The following is a 15,978-nucleotide window of genomic DNA, read 5'->3' on the forward strand; positions in this document are numbered from 1 at the left end:
ATAACTCCTATTAAGGTGAAGATAACGAACAGTGATCAATCTCATAACTCTTATAAAGGTGAAGATAACGAACAGTGATCAATCTCATAACTCTTATAAAGGTGAAGATAACGAACAGTGATCAATCTCATAAATCCCATAAGCAATACAAAATAGACAGTTGATCAAACAAACATATGTGATACGACTTTGTTAGCAGTCATATTATGTACAGTCTCCAGACAAAAGTATTGTGGAGTCACACAATACCCATACATACAAGGCACATGTAATCACGTGACATAACCAGAACTAACCAGATTTCTACATTTCAGCCTGAGGTGACAGGATATCAATTACTATCAATTTGTATTTTGTTGATGGTGCTCATCAATTTCTAGAAAATACGCTGGGTATTTATCTCAAACCCGACTAGATGATGCCAGGATATTTGCATTATCGATAATATTAATCAATACGATATGAAGAAACAAGGTGTTGATATCGACAAGTGAAATAAGCATAAAAATTACCGTAACAAGAACTTGGTTTAAATTTGATTAAAATGCAATTACTTCACAATTTTCCCCACTTTGAAACAACCAGGAGATACATTCTTATGTTACTATGGACGGTTTAGAAATAAGGATTAAACACTTTTAAATAATCTTGACTTGTCTCATTTTTCTCGTATACTCATGCTGACTGTAAGCTGCTATTTTCAACTATTAATGAGATAGATATACAGAGAAGAGGAATATGATTTGTTTTAGAAATGATTTGTAAAATCTGCGCAATGTGATTCTAATATACACAGTATAGCTGATCTCAGGATCATAAAATATCTGATTTGGTAAGCTTAAGTCAAATTCTGAACATTGCGATGGAATGATTGAGAATCAGAGAAGTCAATCATTCCAAAATTAAAAAAATATATTCAATATTGCTCCATCAAATTTCTATAGTGTCTGCAAATTAAGAGTTTCAGTTTAAAGGTGATGGATATTTTACAGGTGACTGACATTTTGACTAATGTCTGAGTTTGTTACATGATACTGGGGACTGGCGTACATTTATAAATTGCTAATGTATAAGTTTTGTACGAGAATGTGTCGTATATGCTATTGATTTATAAAGGAAAAATTGATACATTTCAAATATCAAGTAATCTATAATTTTTGCCAGAACACATCTGTACTGTTATGTACATTAAAACAGTCCTTACCTGCAGTAGTAGGAGAGCAGCAAATATCATCTTACTCCCAGAATTCATAGCAACAACTGTTATATTTAAGTTCCGGAAACACAAGGGAAAATGAGAAACAATACTCTAGACCTGTATAGATTTATCAACAAGGCGGTCCTGCAACTTTGTTTTAGCAAGGCTTGTTTTAGAATAACGTCTGGTTTTCAAGCCGTATTCATTGTGCAGGGTCGCTGTTAAGTAAACATTTCTATTTGCGTGATTGTGTATATATATGTAACGCTTTGTGTTCAAATGTTTTAAATTTTCCCGAAATTTATAGCATTGTATCATGTTATCTTGTCTGGTACTGTAATTATACTGATGGACTATGTCTGGTAGTGTAATACTGATGGACTATGTCTGGTACTGTAATACTGATGGACTATGTCTGGTACTGTAATACTGATGGACTATGTCTGGTACTGTAATACTGATGGACTATGTCTGGTACTGTAATACTGATGGACTATGTCTGGTAGTGTAATACTGATGGACTATGTCTGGTACTGTAATACTGATGGACTATGTCTGGTAGTGTAATACTGATGGACTATGTCTGGTAGTGTAATACTGATGGACTATGTCTGGTACTGTAATACTGATGGACTATGTCTGGTACTGTAATACTGATGGACTATGTCTGGTACTGTAATACTGATGGACTATGTCTGGTAGTGTAATACTGATGGACTATGTCTGGTAGTGTAATACTGATGGACTATGTCTGGTAGTGTAATACTGATGGACTATGTCTGGTACTGTAATACTGATGGACTATGTCTGGTAGTGTAATACTGATGGACTATGTCTGGTACTGTAATACTGATGGACTATGTCTGGTACTGTAATACTGATGGACTATGTCTGGTACTGTAATTATACTGATGGACTATGTCTGGTACTGTAATACTGATGGACTATGTCTGGTACTGTAATACTGATGGAGTATGTCTGGTACTGTAATACTGATGGACTATGTCTGGTACTGTAATTATACTGATGGACTATGTCTGGTACTGTAATACTGATGGACTATGTCTGGTACTGTAATTATACTGATGGACTATGTCTGGTACTGTAATACTGATGGACTATGTCTGGTACTGTAATACTGATGGACTATGTCTGGTACTGTAATACTGATGGACTATGTCTGGTACTGTAATTATACTGATGGACTATGTCTGGTACTGTAATACTGATGGACTATGTCTGGTACTGTAATACTGATGGACTATGTCTGGTACTGTAATACTGATGGACTATGTCTGGTACTTTAATACTGATGGACTATGACTTCAGACGGAAAAGATGAACCTCCAGACTCTTGACACAAAGTTTTAGCTTGATCGACTTATGTTCTCTACATAGGATATGGATTTCAATTCACTCAATAGTGTTTTAGGCGAATTGGAATCCACCATGACCATCAATGTGTCTAAAGATAATCATTATTTGTCCACAGATACATAGTCCACAGGGTCGCTGTTCGTTATCCTCACCTTTTCGTGCCCTGTGAATATACTGATATAAGCACTGTTGTATACATTCATTCGTCGTTTACGAAGTAAATGACATTTTCAAATACATACATAGCGTTTAGTTTTATTCACCTGTTGTATCAAAAAACGAACTTCGGGCTTCTAAACAAGTAAACAAATTAAGAAATATAGATATGTTTCACTTTGATAAGTGTAGAATTAAAGAGATAGGTACTTGAACTTATTCTCACATGGCTACAACAGGCTATGGAATCCAGTAATTTCCGCATAAACATTGATGATAGAGTGTTTGTTGTACCTTTATAATAATATAAACAGATTGGGGCGTTTATTGTAAATACCAATTGTGTTTATATATTACAAAGGTGAATGTATATCATAAAGAATGAAAAAAGGCCATGAATAAGGAGGCAGAGATAGAAAGAATGAGATGAAAAAGGAGGAAGAAATAAAAAGAAAGAAAGAAAGAGAGAGACGAATAAGGAGGCAGAGATAGAAAAGAAAGAGACGAATAAGGAGGCAGAGATAGAAAAGAAAGAGATGAATAAGGAGGCAGAGGTAGGCAGAGTCAGTTTTAGGTTATTGCTATATTTAATGAAGAAAAAAATTCAAAACAATGATGAAGTGCGTTCATATTCATGTATAAATCAATACTTTTTTTTATTTTAGATTTTCTCTCTTATCATCCGGGCTCCGTAGCCGTCTTGTAATTTCCCAGAATTCATAATGCCATTAGATTTCCCGGTACCACGATACTCCGTTCTCTCATGGTAGGTTTTGTGAGTGTCCTGTTTATATTCATTACCAGGGACATATAAAGGATTGCCATAATCACTGGCACTGTAGGGATAATATGGCCAGTAGAATTTCTTCTTCTGTGGTGTCCCAAATCTCGTGACCGATTTTGCATTTAGGCCATGGGAAGCGTAGTTGGCATAAGACGAATGTTTATTGTATTCCATGCCATTTTTTACCTTCTGACCTCCAGTCTGTTTATAAGTAGTGTCGCGAGGTACAATCCTGTTAGGCTCACCATAGGGTTTGTTCAAATAATCTTGATATAGATAATCGTCTGTGGGCCGGTGAGCTTTATGGCCGTATTGCTGAGATTGGTAGTGACTAGTGATAAAGTCTCTTGATGCTTGCTGATACATGTAATTCTGGTTTCCATGGTTATTGTTTGTGGGGTAGCTGTTCCCATATTGTGGTATAAAGTTGTGGTAACCATTCGGCATGTAGGATACATCTGCGAAAAAATTACAAAATTCCTGAAAATAGCACGAAAATCCAACAACTCCCTACTTTCTTAAAATGGCGGATCTAAAAAGCACCGAAAATGGCCACGACACGGTTATTTAAACCTCAAATTTTCGACGCAACCCTCGTCTTTAGCAAGAGACATATACATGTATTACATTTATAAACAAATATCGCATACTAAACACTACGAAAAAAAATGATAATGTACATTGAAGATAAAATTGATACACTAATCTCTAAGTGTGGAAAAATATGTATATTGAAATTATTACATGACGTCATACAAATGAATGTATGTTATGTATATGTATACTATGCATATATATGTATATATATTACCTCCATTGTAATCTAGTAACACTTCCTCCTTAAACGGCAATGGCATTCCAATTCCATTATTCACAGGGATACCCTTCATTCAACACAAGTAATAAAATAAATAGAAATAAAACTTATGATTTAAAGAAGCTAAATATCAGATAACAAATCTGATTATGAAATTGAATATATTTTTCTTTAGTGTCTACTGTCTATCTGTGTAGGACTTCAAACATTCAGAACGTTATTCAAGTACAATGCTTGATCAGAACTTTGCAGCATCTGGTTTTTGTCATGCGTGAAGATTTATCCGTGTATTGTTTGCAAGCATGGTGTCTTTAGAGAACTACTAATTTATACAATATTCATTCCCGTGGGGATCTGGGTTATCATAGGTCCTCAATACCACCACCACCCCCATCAACCCCGGGATCCGGGTTAGAATAGGTCATCAGTACACCCCCCCCCCCCCGGATCCGGGTTAGAATAAGTCCTAAGTACCCCTTGCTTGTCGTAAGAGGCGACTAAATGGGGCGGTCCTTCGGATGAGACCGCAAAAACCGAGGTTCCGTGTCACAGCAGGTGTGGCACGAGAAAGATCCCTCTCTGCTCAAAGACCGTAAGCGCCGAGCACAGGCCTAAATTTTGCAGCCCTTCACCAGCAATGGCGACGTTTCCATATGAGTGAAAAATTCTCAAGAGGGACGTTAAACACAATCAGTCAATGAACAGTATTCATTAAGTTCGATGCGGTGAAAAGGAAGAAAATTAGCAAGAGGCCGACGGGTTACCACGCTTACCAGGTCACATTGCTCATATAAATAAACATACATGGGGCACTATGGCAGTTCAAAAGTTTAAATCTACATGTATAATGCAACCTTGCCCTGTATGGCTGTAGGGTTGAGAAATAAAATCGTAAGAAAACGTACTTGTGCAAAAATTGCTATTTTCTTATAATTTGCCAGGCATTAAAAATAATTTTATATGTAATGAAAACAGGGAATATATGCTTTTCAAGCTTATAGAAAATATTGCATTCATAGGGAAAATAAAAAATATCATATTGAGGGGGGAAATGGCCTTGCGACAAAGCGTTGCGTCATGTTCAGACAAAGTCATATTTCACTTTAAATAGTTAGTTTTTTAAAATTTAATAGCTCTATTTACTCAATTGATTTTTACATCGTTCAAAAATAGAGAAAATATTCAAAAATATTATATATAGATCATATATGTTATGGCCGTAGTTTCAAAGATTTAGAGGCACTCCCTCTGCGTAGTCCTGTTTTTACGCGCCCTCGGCCAAATTGACCGGTACGCTAGAGAAAGCGTTAAGAAATCATGACCCTATACTGCACTACAGGATCATGCTTACATAGAAATTGATAATAATTTCAGAGCTGTAGACGAACAAATTTAAAGATTAAGTCAGTTTCCCCTATACACGTGTACATGTATATTATACAAGGCGGGGGCCTCCGTGGCCGAGTGGTTAGAGCCTCGCGCTCAAAATCACACGGCATCTCACATCTCGCACCGGTAAGTGAGAAAGTTTCCCAGTTTACTTTCGGAAGATCGGTGGTCTCTTCCCAGGTACATTGTATCTGGGTTCTCTCTTCTCTCTTCCACCAATAAAAACTGGGCGCCACCAGATAGCTGAAAAATTGTTGACTGTGGCGGAAAACATCAATCAATCAATCAAGATCACCAGGCCAAACTTTGAAACTCCAGTAGCGCGGTACGTCAGACTATTCCGCTCGATGACATTTTATAACAATTTTCTGAATTATCGGCCCACGTTAGATACTTCGATGCATTGACAATTTGACACAGACAAAACTTGAAGTTCGTGTTTCTAAAGTGAACAACATCAACAGATACTTGTAATTCCAATAAAACTATCTCATATATCTGATGGACCGAACTAGTTTAGACGATTTCGCAATGGATCGAATTATCCTGAGTTTAAGCCATTTTGTCATATCTGGGCCGAGTTAAAAAAAACCCATAAATTTACAACGGCTAAAGATACTTGCGTGTTAATTTGACAAATTGCAGACTTGTGCTCTTGAGAAGACGATTATGATATATTTTTCATATTATATTGTTATATAATACTTTAAATCTCAAATTTTACATGACATGATGATGTATCTATATGTTAAGTTTGTGGATCTTGGGAGCAATATTTTAAAAACAATATGCCTATATTCTTGACGTATATAATAATGGGAACCCGCGAAGACCACGGCCCATGATAGGTACAAGCATAAAATTTACACGAGTGAGTCGCCATATCAGTTTCAAAATTTCTTGAGAACAAATTTTTAAAAGGTTTTTCTTACATATCTTTACCCCCCCCCCCCCCCCCCCCAGCTGTGGCTCCGCCCTGGTCCCCGTGGTCATGATATTAACGAATACGACTCCTCAGTATGAAAGAAAATCATCAAGCAAATATACTAGGCTTTTCTAGTCAAGTGGTTCTTTTAAATTCCCCACCCTACATTCGCTATTTCCCAATTCTGTTCCGTTGGATAGCGATGCAGCCTTTCATATTGAAGGACACTTTGTGGCAAGTTTGGCTGAAAATGGCCGGTGTTCTAGAGTCGACGATGAACAAATTTAGATCAGAAAAGCGAACTAGAGATCTCATCTCAGATGAACTTGTATAACTTGAAAATGATTATTATAAACATACTTACGTCTGCGACTGTTAGGAACAGGCAGATGATTGGAAACAGAGTGCAGGCGTACATGCTTCACCTGGAAGTTTAGGGGGGAAATTGGGGAAAGTGAAAGTGCAACTTCATCAATCAACTTTTAATCTAATAATTTCGAACATATCATCTATTAAGAATATAATGTCATTACACTTTGAACAAAAACAGTATTGTTGAAATTCAGTTCTACTACACTTAGTGCGAGAGACAAACCATTTAAAACTGTTCATCAAAGTTTGGATTACTTGTTGATTAGCAAACAGAAAAAAATGATTCAGTAATGTTGCTTGCTACACTCATCGGTTGCTAGGTATGTCATTAAAATGATAGAAGCGCAACTCCTATAAGGCAAGGAAAAGAGTGTCCATATATACAAGTATATAACACATATCAATTCTGCACTGATTTGAATTTAAGTTTCTAGTTGAATACGAAATAACAAGATTTTTAAAGAAAATAATTAAATCATTGATTAATGGGGATCACGATATTTCACACGTTTCCGGGAAGAGTTTGACAAATTGGTTGATTGCATGATTGTATAATGTATATATCGATTGATAACTGAACGGAATATTGAAAGTGAATTCCATTTGATATTTGAATGTCCAACATGTAATGGTTTTAGAATACAAGAGAGAGAGAGAGAGAGAGAGAGAGAGAGAGAGAGTTGAGTTCAAACAATATCAGCTACTTAAAAGAGTTCGTCTCACAAAGTGGATGCAAGGTCAGATATTTAAATTATCAATTATATAAAGACTGAAATGACCAACCAAACAAACTATTATATTGTCAAATTTTCGACCAACCCGTCCCTTTCTCAGGATAAATGGAAAAGTTTTACGTAAATAAAATATGTACAAAAATGTTAGCACTAAATCTACAAGCGTATATGCACTGAAAATTACATGTTTATTGTTTTTGGCTTGCTAATCAATAATTTATTTTAGGAGTGAATTAGACATTGACAAATGACTGTCATCTTTCAATATGGGTCCCGTGGGGATCCGGGTCAGAATAGGTCCTCAGTACCCCTTGCTTGTCGTACATGTAAGAGGCGACTAAATAGGCGGTTCTTCCGATAAGACTGCAAAAACCGAGGTCCCGTGTCACAGCAGGTATGGCACGATAAAGATCCCTCCCTGCTCAAAGGCCATAAGCGCCGAGCATAGGCCTAAATTTTACAGCCCTTCACCGTCAGTGGTGACGTCTCCATATGAGTGAAATATTCTCCAGAGGGACGTTAACTCTTTGCCTATCACTCCGCCTATGACGTAACAGTAGCATTTGCTTTCGCCGCTGAATGATGACGTTACCCTTTTCCCCACAGCGCTTTGGAGTTGATTTGTGAAAATTCGGAATTTTTAACACATTTCTTCACTACGTTTTCCATTGCTATATCTTCTGTTAGTTTATCGCGGATAGTTGTGATAAAAGCTCATACTTTAAGACTGTCGAATCGGGAGTGAAAAATTACGATAAATATGGGATAAAATATTTTCTTTTGAAAAGATATATAGTCCAAAAATCGCGTTTTTTCTTCTTATTATTTTTGTTGTTGTTGATTAATTATTGTACATGTATGTTTGTATAACAAAGAAATATCACGAATGAATACTTCCTTATCTACTAATATTTTTAAAAAGCATATCAATATATCTACAATTCCAATGGGGTTTTTCCCCTTCGATATGTTCTGTATATTATTTGTTTTTAATTCAAACAATCTTATCATAAAATTTCATCTTGATTTCAAAGAAAAAAACGTAATAAATTCAGTTTTAGACAAGGTTTAACATATTCATTTGTACTGACGACTGATTCAAAGTTTACTTAATAAAAATAAACGAATATACTACATCATGTTCTGTAAATAAGAATTCTCATATGTAGTTGAAACTTTTTTGACACATGCATAAATGCTCTTCAATGTTCAAAACAAAATGTGAAAAAAGCAAAGCACTGCTGTGCATTACACAGTCCGTATCCGTATTCCGCGCCCTACGTTTTTTAGGGGAGGGGTGTACTTTAGAACAGAAATTACAAAAATGCACTGTAGCCACCTAGCAATTGTTTTTGCGGTGTCCTGCACGTTCCGAGTAGGAGCTGTGTCAGTGCGAGGCCTACAGGCACGTAGCATCGTCTTTCAACAACATAAAAATGGAGGGGGGGGGGGGGGGGGGGGGGCGAAGATGTCTTGTCTAAAATTATTGACAAGGAAATAAAAATAGGGGAGGTTGTCCGAACTTCAAGTCCTAATTCGTGGAAGGGGAGGAGTGTCCATCTACTAAAACTGCCTCAATCTCCGCCCGACTGCGATTAATTAGTAGTGTGTGTACATGTCAAACATGTTAATGTTTCGAAAAAATGATTGGTCTGAACAGAAATAAGAACATGTCGTAACTTATCGCAGCATTTGTAATTCTATATTAGAATGAATTTAAAACTGCACTTATTTTCCTTCTATTCTAAAATCGGATGAAACGGCCCATGTCAAGCAGTCATAACGTGATAAAAGAAAATATAAAATTTATGGTATAATAATTATTTGATAAATACTTACATGTACACATTGTACTTTTATTATCAGTGTGCCACATTCTGCTTGATTCTTACGTGGACTGCTACTTAACAACTGATCCAGTGAAACACTGAATATTATAAGCAATTCAAATATATTGTCTGGAGATCTCTACATTTAACATACATATCAGTTACCTAGTGTACCCACTTTTAGAATTGGTTAAAAGTAATGATTACATAAATCTGAACCAAAACCCAGTCTTTAGATATTTAATAAATGAATCATCATAATTGAGTGACTTGTGAGAAAGATAATTCAAATTCTCGATGAATCTTTCCGTGTTTATTTTGACACCATTCATTTTGCATATCATTTTATGCGCTGGAAGATGCGCATTTTACTGGTAATTGTATCTTAATTAAATGATAGAATATTTACATATGTGTATTTGCCTTGTTACAGTGTATCTATCTATGATTGCGCAATATTTCCCGTCTGCCAGTGCGCCCGAGTCTTGATAAATATATTTTCCCGCGGTTCGCTAGTAAAAGTGGGAAAATGAAGTATTCACGTTATAGTAGCGTGTTTTGATATACTGTAGTTGTTTTGGTCCATTATTGACCAATAGGGGGATAGTATACTGTCATGGGGAATAAGCGGGTTTGTTTGGCTGATCACTTTCTAGCCGGCGTTCATGCAGATAGGACAAATTTTGCTATGTTTAGTTCTTATCTAGCATTTTATGTATTTGTAAAGTGTGAGGTTCGTCATATTCTCCCTGCGTCATGGAGCAAGGGCATCAGATACAGGTTTCCTAGAGTTTTTCACGATTATTATCGTTTTATTTCTAGGTTTTTCCTGGCCGGCTCTGGTGTTCACAAAGGGGGTTGATGTACTATTTTAAAATACAATTGTACTAGTATATTTATAGGAACGGTATTGTGTATTTTCACTCACATTTGTGTATAAGTCTGAATGATAAATGTGCACGGTCTCCAGGATACACGGCTGGCTGTATGCTATGTACTTAGGTGTTGAGTTATGTTAAATACATGTAGGTAGTAAAGTTACGAGCTTTATTACCAATCGATACACTACATGTGGCCAGGTTGGCAAATACATTTTATTGGGACTAAAATTGATAGGCTGGTGTCATTTCTTTAAACATATTTCTTTTTAATGAATCTTCAATTTTTTTTAAAAATAAAATAATAATTGCATAGATCTTAACAAAAACTCGACCAGTCTTCAATAAAATTTGATGAATTAATGAAATTATAAGTAAATTCAAGCTTTCGTTTTAAGGAGGTATGCTACACCAGAGAAATTTGATGTAGATGAAAAGTGTAGGATATGTACAAAAATATTTTGAATTTGAAAATTTTCAAATTTACTTTATTTTGTCAAAAAATACAGTTTTAGTAGAAGGTAATCTGAAAAAAATTTAAAACCCCTGCTGGACTCGAACCTGCGACCTACAGGTATTTAAATGGAAAAGGAAAAGTCAAATATTGCTGATATCGATTTTGTCATCCATGTTTTTAAAGGAAGTCAGCCATTATGACGATGTAGAGTACTACCTTAATCTTCTCGTGTGTGTTTTTATAGCAAATTCCTGTTACATAGATCGTTTTAATCTTTGGAAGATGTTCTGACAATGGTAAATGTATTTTTTTTTTAAAATTCATCCTTGGATTTACTCTTCTCGCTACATTTAATTTTCATTTTATACATATAATTAAAACGTTTTGTAAGCAGTGTGGTTTTATGGTTACGTAATACTTCCTGTCTCTACGCGTGTTGAATCCGAGTTTTGAAATGCACGGGTTTTACGAGGAATTGTCAGTTCGAAGCGGCATGGTTTATCTGCAAATTCTACCTGAAACTTGGCCAAATTGAAGGCCCCCCTCCCCCCTCCCCTATACTAAGACTTGCTACTTATTTTGTCATTCATCTTTTATTTATTGCAAAGTAAAAAATCTTCAAAATAAAAAAAAAATTGCTTAGATCCACGCCTTCGATAAATCAATGAATTCACTTGCGAAAAATAACGATCAACAAAAAGAAAGATTTGGGGCGAGATCAAAAGTTCAATGTCTGACAAAAAACTAAATTCACATAGTTCTTACCAAGACCCCTCCCCTAAATTAAATATGATTGTTGAAACTAATCGATTAACAAGTAAGGACAAACTAGTATAAATAACACTCTGTATACCTTTTCCACTGTTTAGTCACAAAAGAAAGTGTACATTAAAACTATTTTTAAAATGTTCATTAAAATGTGATATTATCATATAGTTTTTACCAGATACTTGGTTTTTTTTTTTTATCTTCAACTAATATGTAATCGATGTCGGATGACAGAAACTTACGGACGTTTTCATCCCCCCTCCCCCTAACTATTTGAATTTAGATTTTTATCCGACATCGATCTTAAAATCTCGCCCCTTACATATATATTTCATTTAAAATCTTATAAAATGTTAGATTTCGTGTCCATTTCTGACGTCATTTGTTTCGGTAAATTTTTATGTAATATGATTTTTTAAGGTTGCGTAATCTGTGCGTCCTAGTTTTGAAAGGCACGGTTTTGACTAAGGTCTCTTTATCAACACTACAAATGACCAAATTGAAAATGTACACACATTTCCTTTCTCGTTTAAAATAAGGATGTTGTGTCACCCTCGCAGGAGAATACATATACATGTACATGTCTTTTAAAAAATATCTCCCCATTTTTTATACTTTGTTTGATATACATAACTTATGCAGTAGTGTATCCCTTAATCTATCTCTTTGCTACTGTTGGAGCTTTCAAATAAATCTGGCAAATGGCTCATTTTATCATTATTTAGTCGTACAACCCAAGATATTAAAAAAAAATAACACTTTTCGCTGTATCAACGATAAAACGCAGTAAAAACAAATGCGCATTGAAAGTGCGTTAAAGTGCGTGATTGTGGGGCAAAGGTATATGCGTTAAAGTGCGTGATTGTGGGGCAAAGGTATATGCGTTAAAGGCCGGCAATTGGGTATAAAAGCAGCCAATCGGTGAAAATGGTGGAATATATGAATTTTTTGGTCACATTCATATTGCAGCACTTATTTTGCAAAAATAAAGATTAAGCTGTTGTACTGAAATTTTAAAATAGGTATGCTTGTTCCTCTCATAACTGTGCATATATTGGCCATATCTATTTTAGATATAAATTCTCATGAAGTTTTAATTTTGGCCTAAAAAATCTGAAGCAGGGCTAAATTTGTATTTCAAACTAGAGATTGGCAGTTTGTGGGTGTGATTATCTTTTGTTATTGTTTACACCGGATGTTGACTCACATATTGCAGGAGCATGCTTGTCTAGTTCTAGATAAGAGGGATTGCACCAAAGGCAACATGTAATCAAATCACTGTATAACGTGGAAAAAAAGTACTTACTCATATATCATTGGTAAATCCAAATTTTATTTTTTAATTATATATAATCACATTCCATTAAAAAAATTGGTTAACTTTATGAAAATAACTCATTAGGACTGTTCAGTCTGATCACTGTTTCAGAGTTTTGCAGGATTGCTGGTACCTTTTCTCGAATAATGTCAAGCATGATGTTTGTCTGATTAAGCAACAATCTCCTAGGCCAGTTGTGTAACTCCCATTAATTGTCTCTCACCAATGATGACAAATGTCCAATTGATCAACCATCACTCTAAAATTACTCTCAATCTGGACTCTTACATGTGAACATTACAACGTCAAAAGAGACAATCACAGATAGTAGGTCTCCAAATATCATAATGGACAAAAGTTTCTTAATAACCCTTCAATGCACATGTCCTCCATTGCACAGCTACAATTTCCCCCCAAATTCTTCTCATAATTGAAAGGTACCAAGAGGAAAATCATAAGTATTAGTATATCATATATACCAATATTTGTGTATATTATAAAAAAAATACTACATGTTTTAAAAGACATGAATAAAACAATGATGAATTCATTTTGTAGTTCCTAGGGTGAATTTTTGTTAAAGTAAAAACATAGCCTTTCAGTGCCTCACAGATCAGCAGAGTGGTAGAAAAATGCGGGAAAACTTTAGTTTATTTTGATAAATCATGCCAGTCTCCCTGTTCAAAATATCGTCTGCTACAGAGCACGTGTAGAGTCAAGCATCAGATTGCTGCTTATTCTGATAACACTGCTAAGCCCTGCCCTCTTGCCATATATGCTTAATTGCTGTAGGGGTGTAAAATTTTCTAGGTTACTCCCGGCCTTTAAAGTGCGTGATTGTGGGGAAGGGGGTTAAACAATATTCAATCAATCTTTCAATATGGCGACTATGAGAGAAGTAGGAGAGAGGATAGAACAAGATTTGCCCCACGCAACGAAGAGTTACGCACATTCTCTGAGTAAAATTGGATTTTTGATAAAGTGTACTTTGTTTTGTCCCCCCCCCCCCCCCCCCACACACACACCAGCCGAGGATATTTCGTATTGAAACAGTTTTGACCTTTCCGTTAGCATTTTTATGGTTGGGGAAATTTTTCTACTTATCACTGACCTGAAAATATTGACCAAAGGAAATCGTCTGTTTTTGCATTGCTCCTTTTTTTTATCATTTGCCTAATTATATAATTTTTCACGTGGAAAACATAATCTTCATTCGTTGCCACTTTTATTGACTAGTACTTAAGGCATGAAGAAGTAGAGAACTTTAAATGGTGAGCCCAGATTGGTTTTAAATATTAGTCATCTATGGATAAGATGATGTCCATAGTAAGATGGGAAATGATAACACCCACACTTACGAGAATCACTTTTAGTCCATATTTTTTACGTGAAATACAAACAAAATAGGTGCTAGTAAGATGTTTTAAAGTTAGTACCAGCTTTATCCAATTATAGAATACATGTACATTAATTCCATAGATACTGATCATGATTTCCCCCCATTAAAATCATTAGTTTACAGCTAAACTTATTGAAGCTGAATTTACTTACGGAGTTGAGACTCGTCCGCTCATTGATCTGAAACGCAAATGAATTACTACTTTCTTTTTATATAGACATGATAATTAGGGATATTTAATTATTCTATTCACATCCTTTGTATTTTTAGATCAAGTCAAATTGAAACCGGTAACGTTTTATGTGTGTATCAAAGTTGACAATAACTATCAAAGATAAAAGATAAAAGTAAGAAATTATTTACAGTATCTATTTTGTGAGGTGGAAAATATTCATGGATTGATATGCCACAGCAATTGTTCCCATCTAACATGAACAAATATTCCTTTTCGCCAAAGACAGTACTCGTCGGTCGTGATAGCTCAGTGGTAGATCTTTTACTTCGTAACTGCGATATCGCCAGTTCGTCGTGCCATGACCGCGCGTCAAACCTTCATGTAAGGACGACATCGGTTCATACCTAAGTGCGAACTCGAGCTACCCGAGTTGCAATCGAACGGAGACATTCAAATTTTTACATGACGTAATGTAAAATTGAAATTCTACCCTACTAACCCTGCCCTCTACGAGGGTTAGTGTGGTACAATATGTCGGTCATAAGAGATGATGTGCATGTGTCAGTTTTCATCAACCGAAACACAAGTCCTATTAACCAGTTCGTATTTTGCATTAATGGTTCTACAAGAGATATCAAATTGTAGTAATTGAGAAACTGGTCAGGTATGAATGTATAGTTGTGTAAACTTGCATGCTGTAGTTTGAACAATCGGATCCTTATGCAGGTCCGAAAGCATCAGCCACCAATATAGCCTTTTGTATTTCCTTCTTAAAGATTAGACGATAAGAACAAGCATTTATCTTATACTTATAGTTTCTCTTAGCAATGACACGTTCCTAAAATCTATGAAATATTTAAGCGTGCAATATCTTGGACATTGTTGATTGCCAACTTTTCATGGAATTGTGAATCTACATCGAAATGTTCCGGGTACAAGTTAACACCACTGTGCCTGTGCTGAAAACAAAGATGGCGAATTAGGTATAATTTAATGGCAGGGTCTATAAGCCCGTGAACTGATACAATCGGAAGTTCCGTGAACTCAAACACACACAAATTGCATACGTCATACAATTTACTTTCGTTTTTACTAAAGGCCTAGTATTAACTCGTACCCGAGATGCATATTAAAAAATTTTTGTAAGTGGAGGTACAGAATCAACACTAATAAGGATTTGATTGAGTTCACAGGGTTCTAATTAGGATGTGATTGAGTTCATGGGCTTCTAATTAGGATATGGTCCACTTCACGGGCCTGTCTCTAACACTAAATAAGATGTGATTGAGTTCACGGGCCTGATTCTAACACTAATTAAATGTGATTGAGTTCACGGGCCTGATTCTAAAACTAATCAGGATATGATCCAGTTCACGGGCCTGATTCTAACACTAATTAAAAT

The 15,978-nt window shown here is 35.5% G+C and overlaps 2 protein-coding genes across 2 annotated transcripts in view; both read right to left on the minus strand.

The window, feature by feature from the left end:
- Nucleotides 1–1,356, minus strand: part of LOC125651787 (ADAMTS-like protein 1) — a 30,846-nt gene extending 29,490 nt beyond the window's left edge. Inside the window, exon 1 of the mRNA XM_048880545.2 lies at nt 1,205–1,356. Within this exon, the coding sequence (XP_048736502.2) occupies nt 1,205–1,252 (48 nt within the window). The 5' untranslated portion in view covers nt 1,253–1,356. The remainder of the gene's footprint in view (nt 1–1,204) is intronic.
- Nucleotides 1,357–3,299: 1,943 nt separating this feature from the next.
- On the minus strand, nt 3,300–14,601 carry LOC125651450 (uncharacterized). Its single transcript, XM_048880044.2, has 4 exons — nt 14,554–14,601; nt 7,011–7,071; nt 4,327–4,399; nt 3,300–3,973 (listed from the first exon to the last, which is right to left on the minus strand). The coding sequence occupies exons 2-4, from the start codon at nt 7,062–7,064 to the stop codon at nt 3,393–3,395; spliced, it is 708 nt and encodes a 235-aa protein (XP_048736001.2). The 5' UTR covers nt 7,065–7,071; nt 14,554–14,601; the 3' UTR covers nt 3,300–3,392.
- Nucleotides 14,602–15,978: the final 1,377 nt, after the last annotated feature.

The sequence above is a fragment of the Ostrea edulis genome, chromosome 5 (assembly GCF_947568905.1).
Source record: "Ostrea edulis chromosome 5, xbOstEdul1.1, whole genome shotgun sequence".
NCBI classification, from domain to species: Eukaryota; Metazoa; Mollusca; class Bivalvia; order Ostreida; family Ostreidae; genus Ostrea; species Ostrea edulis.

Bases quoted from the DNA above. Each gene is read 5' to 3' on its own strand.
- LOC125651450 (XM_048880044.2), bottom strand. From the start codon at position 7,064: ATGTACGCCTGCACTCTGTTTCCAATCATCTGCCTGTTCCTAACAGTC. The intron at 4,400-7,010 runs GTAAGTATGTTT...TGTTGAATGAAG, and splicing joins TGTTCCTAACAGTCGCAGAC to GGTATCCCTGTGAATAATGG. The intron at 3,974-4,326 runs GTAATATATATA...ATTTTTTCGCAG, and splicing joins GTTACTAGATTACAATGGAG to ATGTATCCTACATGCCGAAT.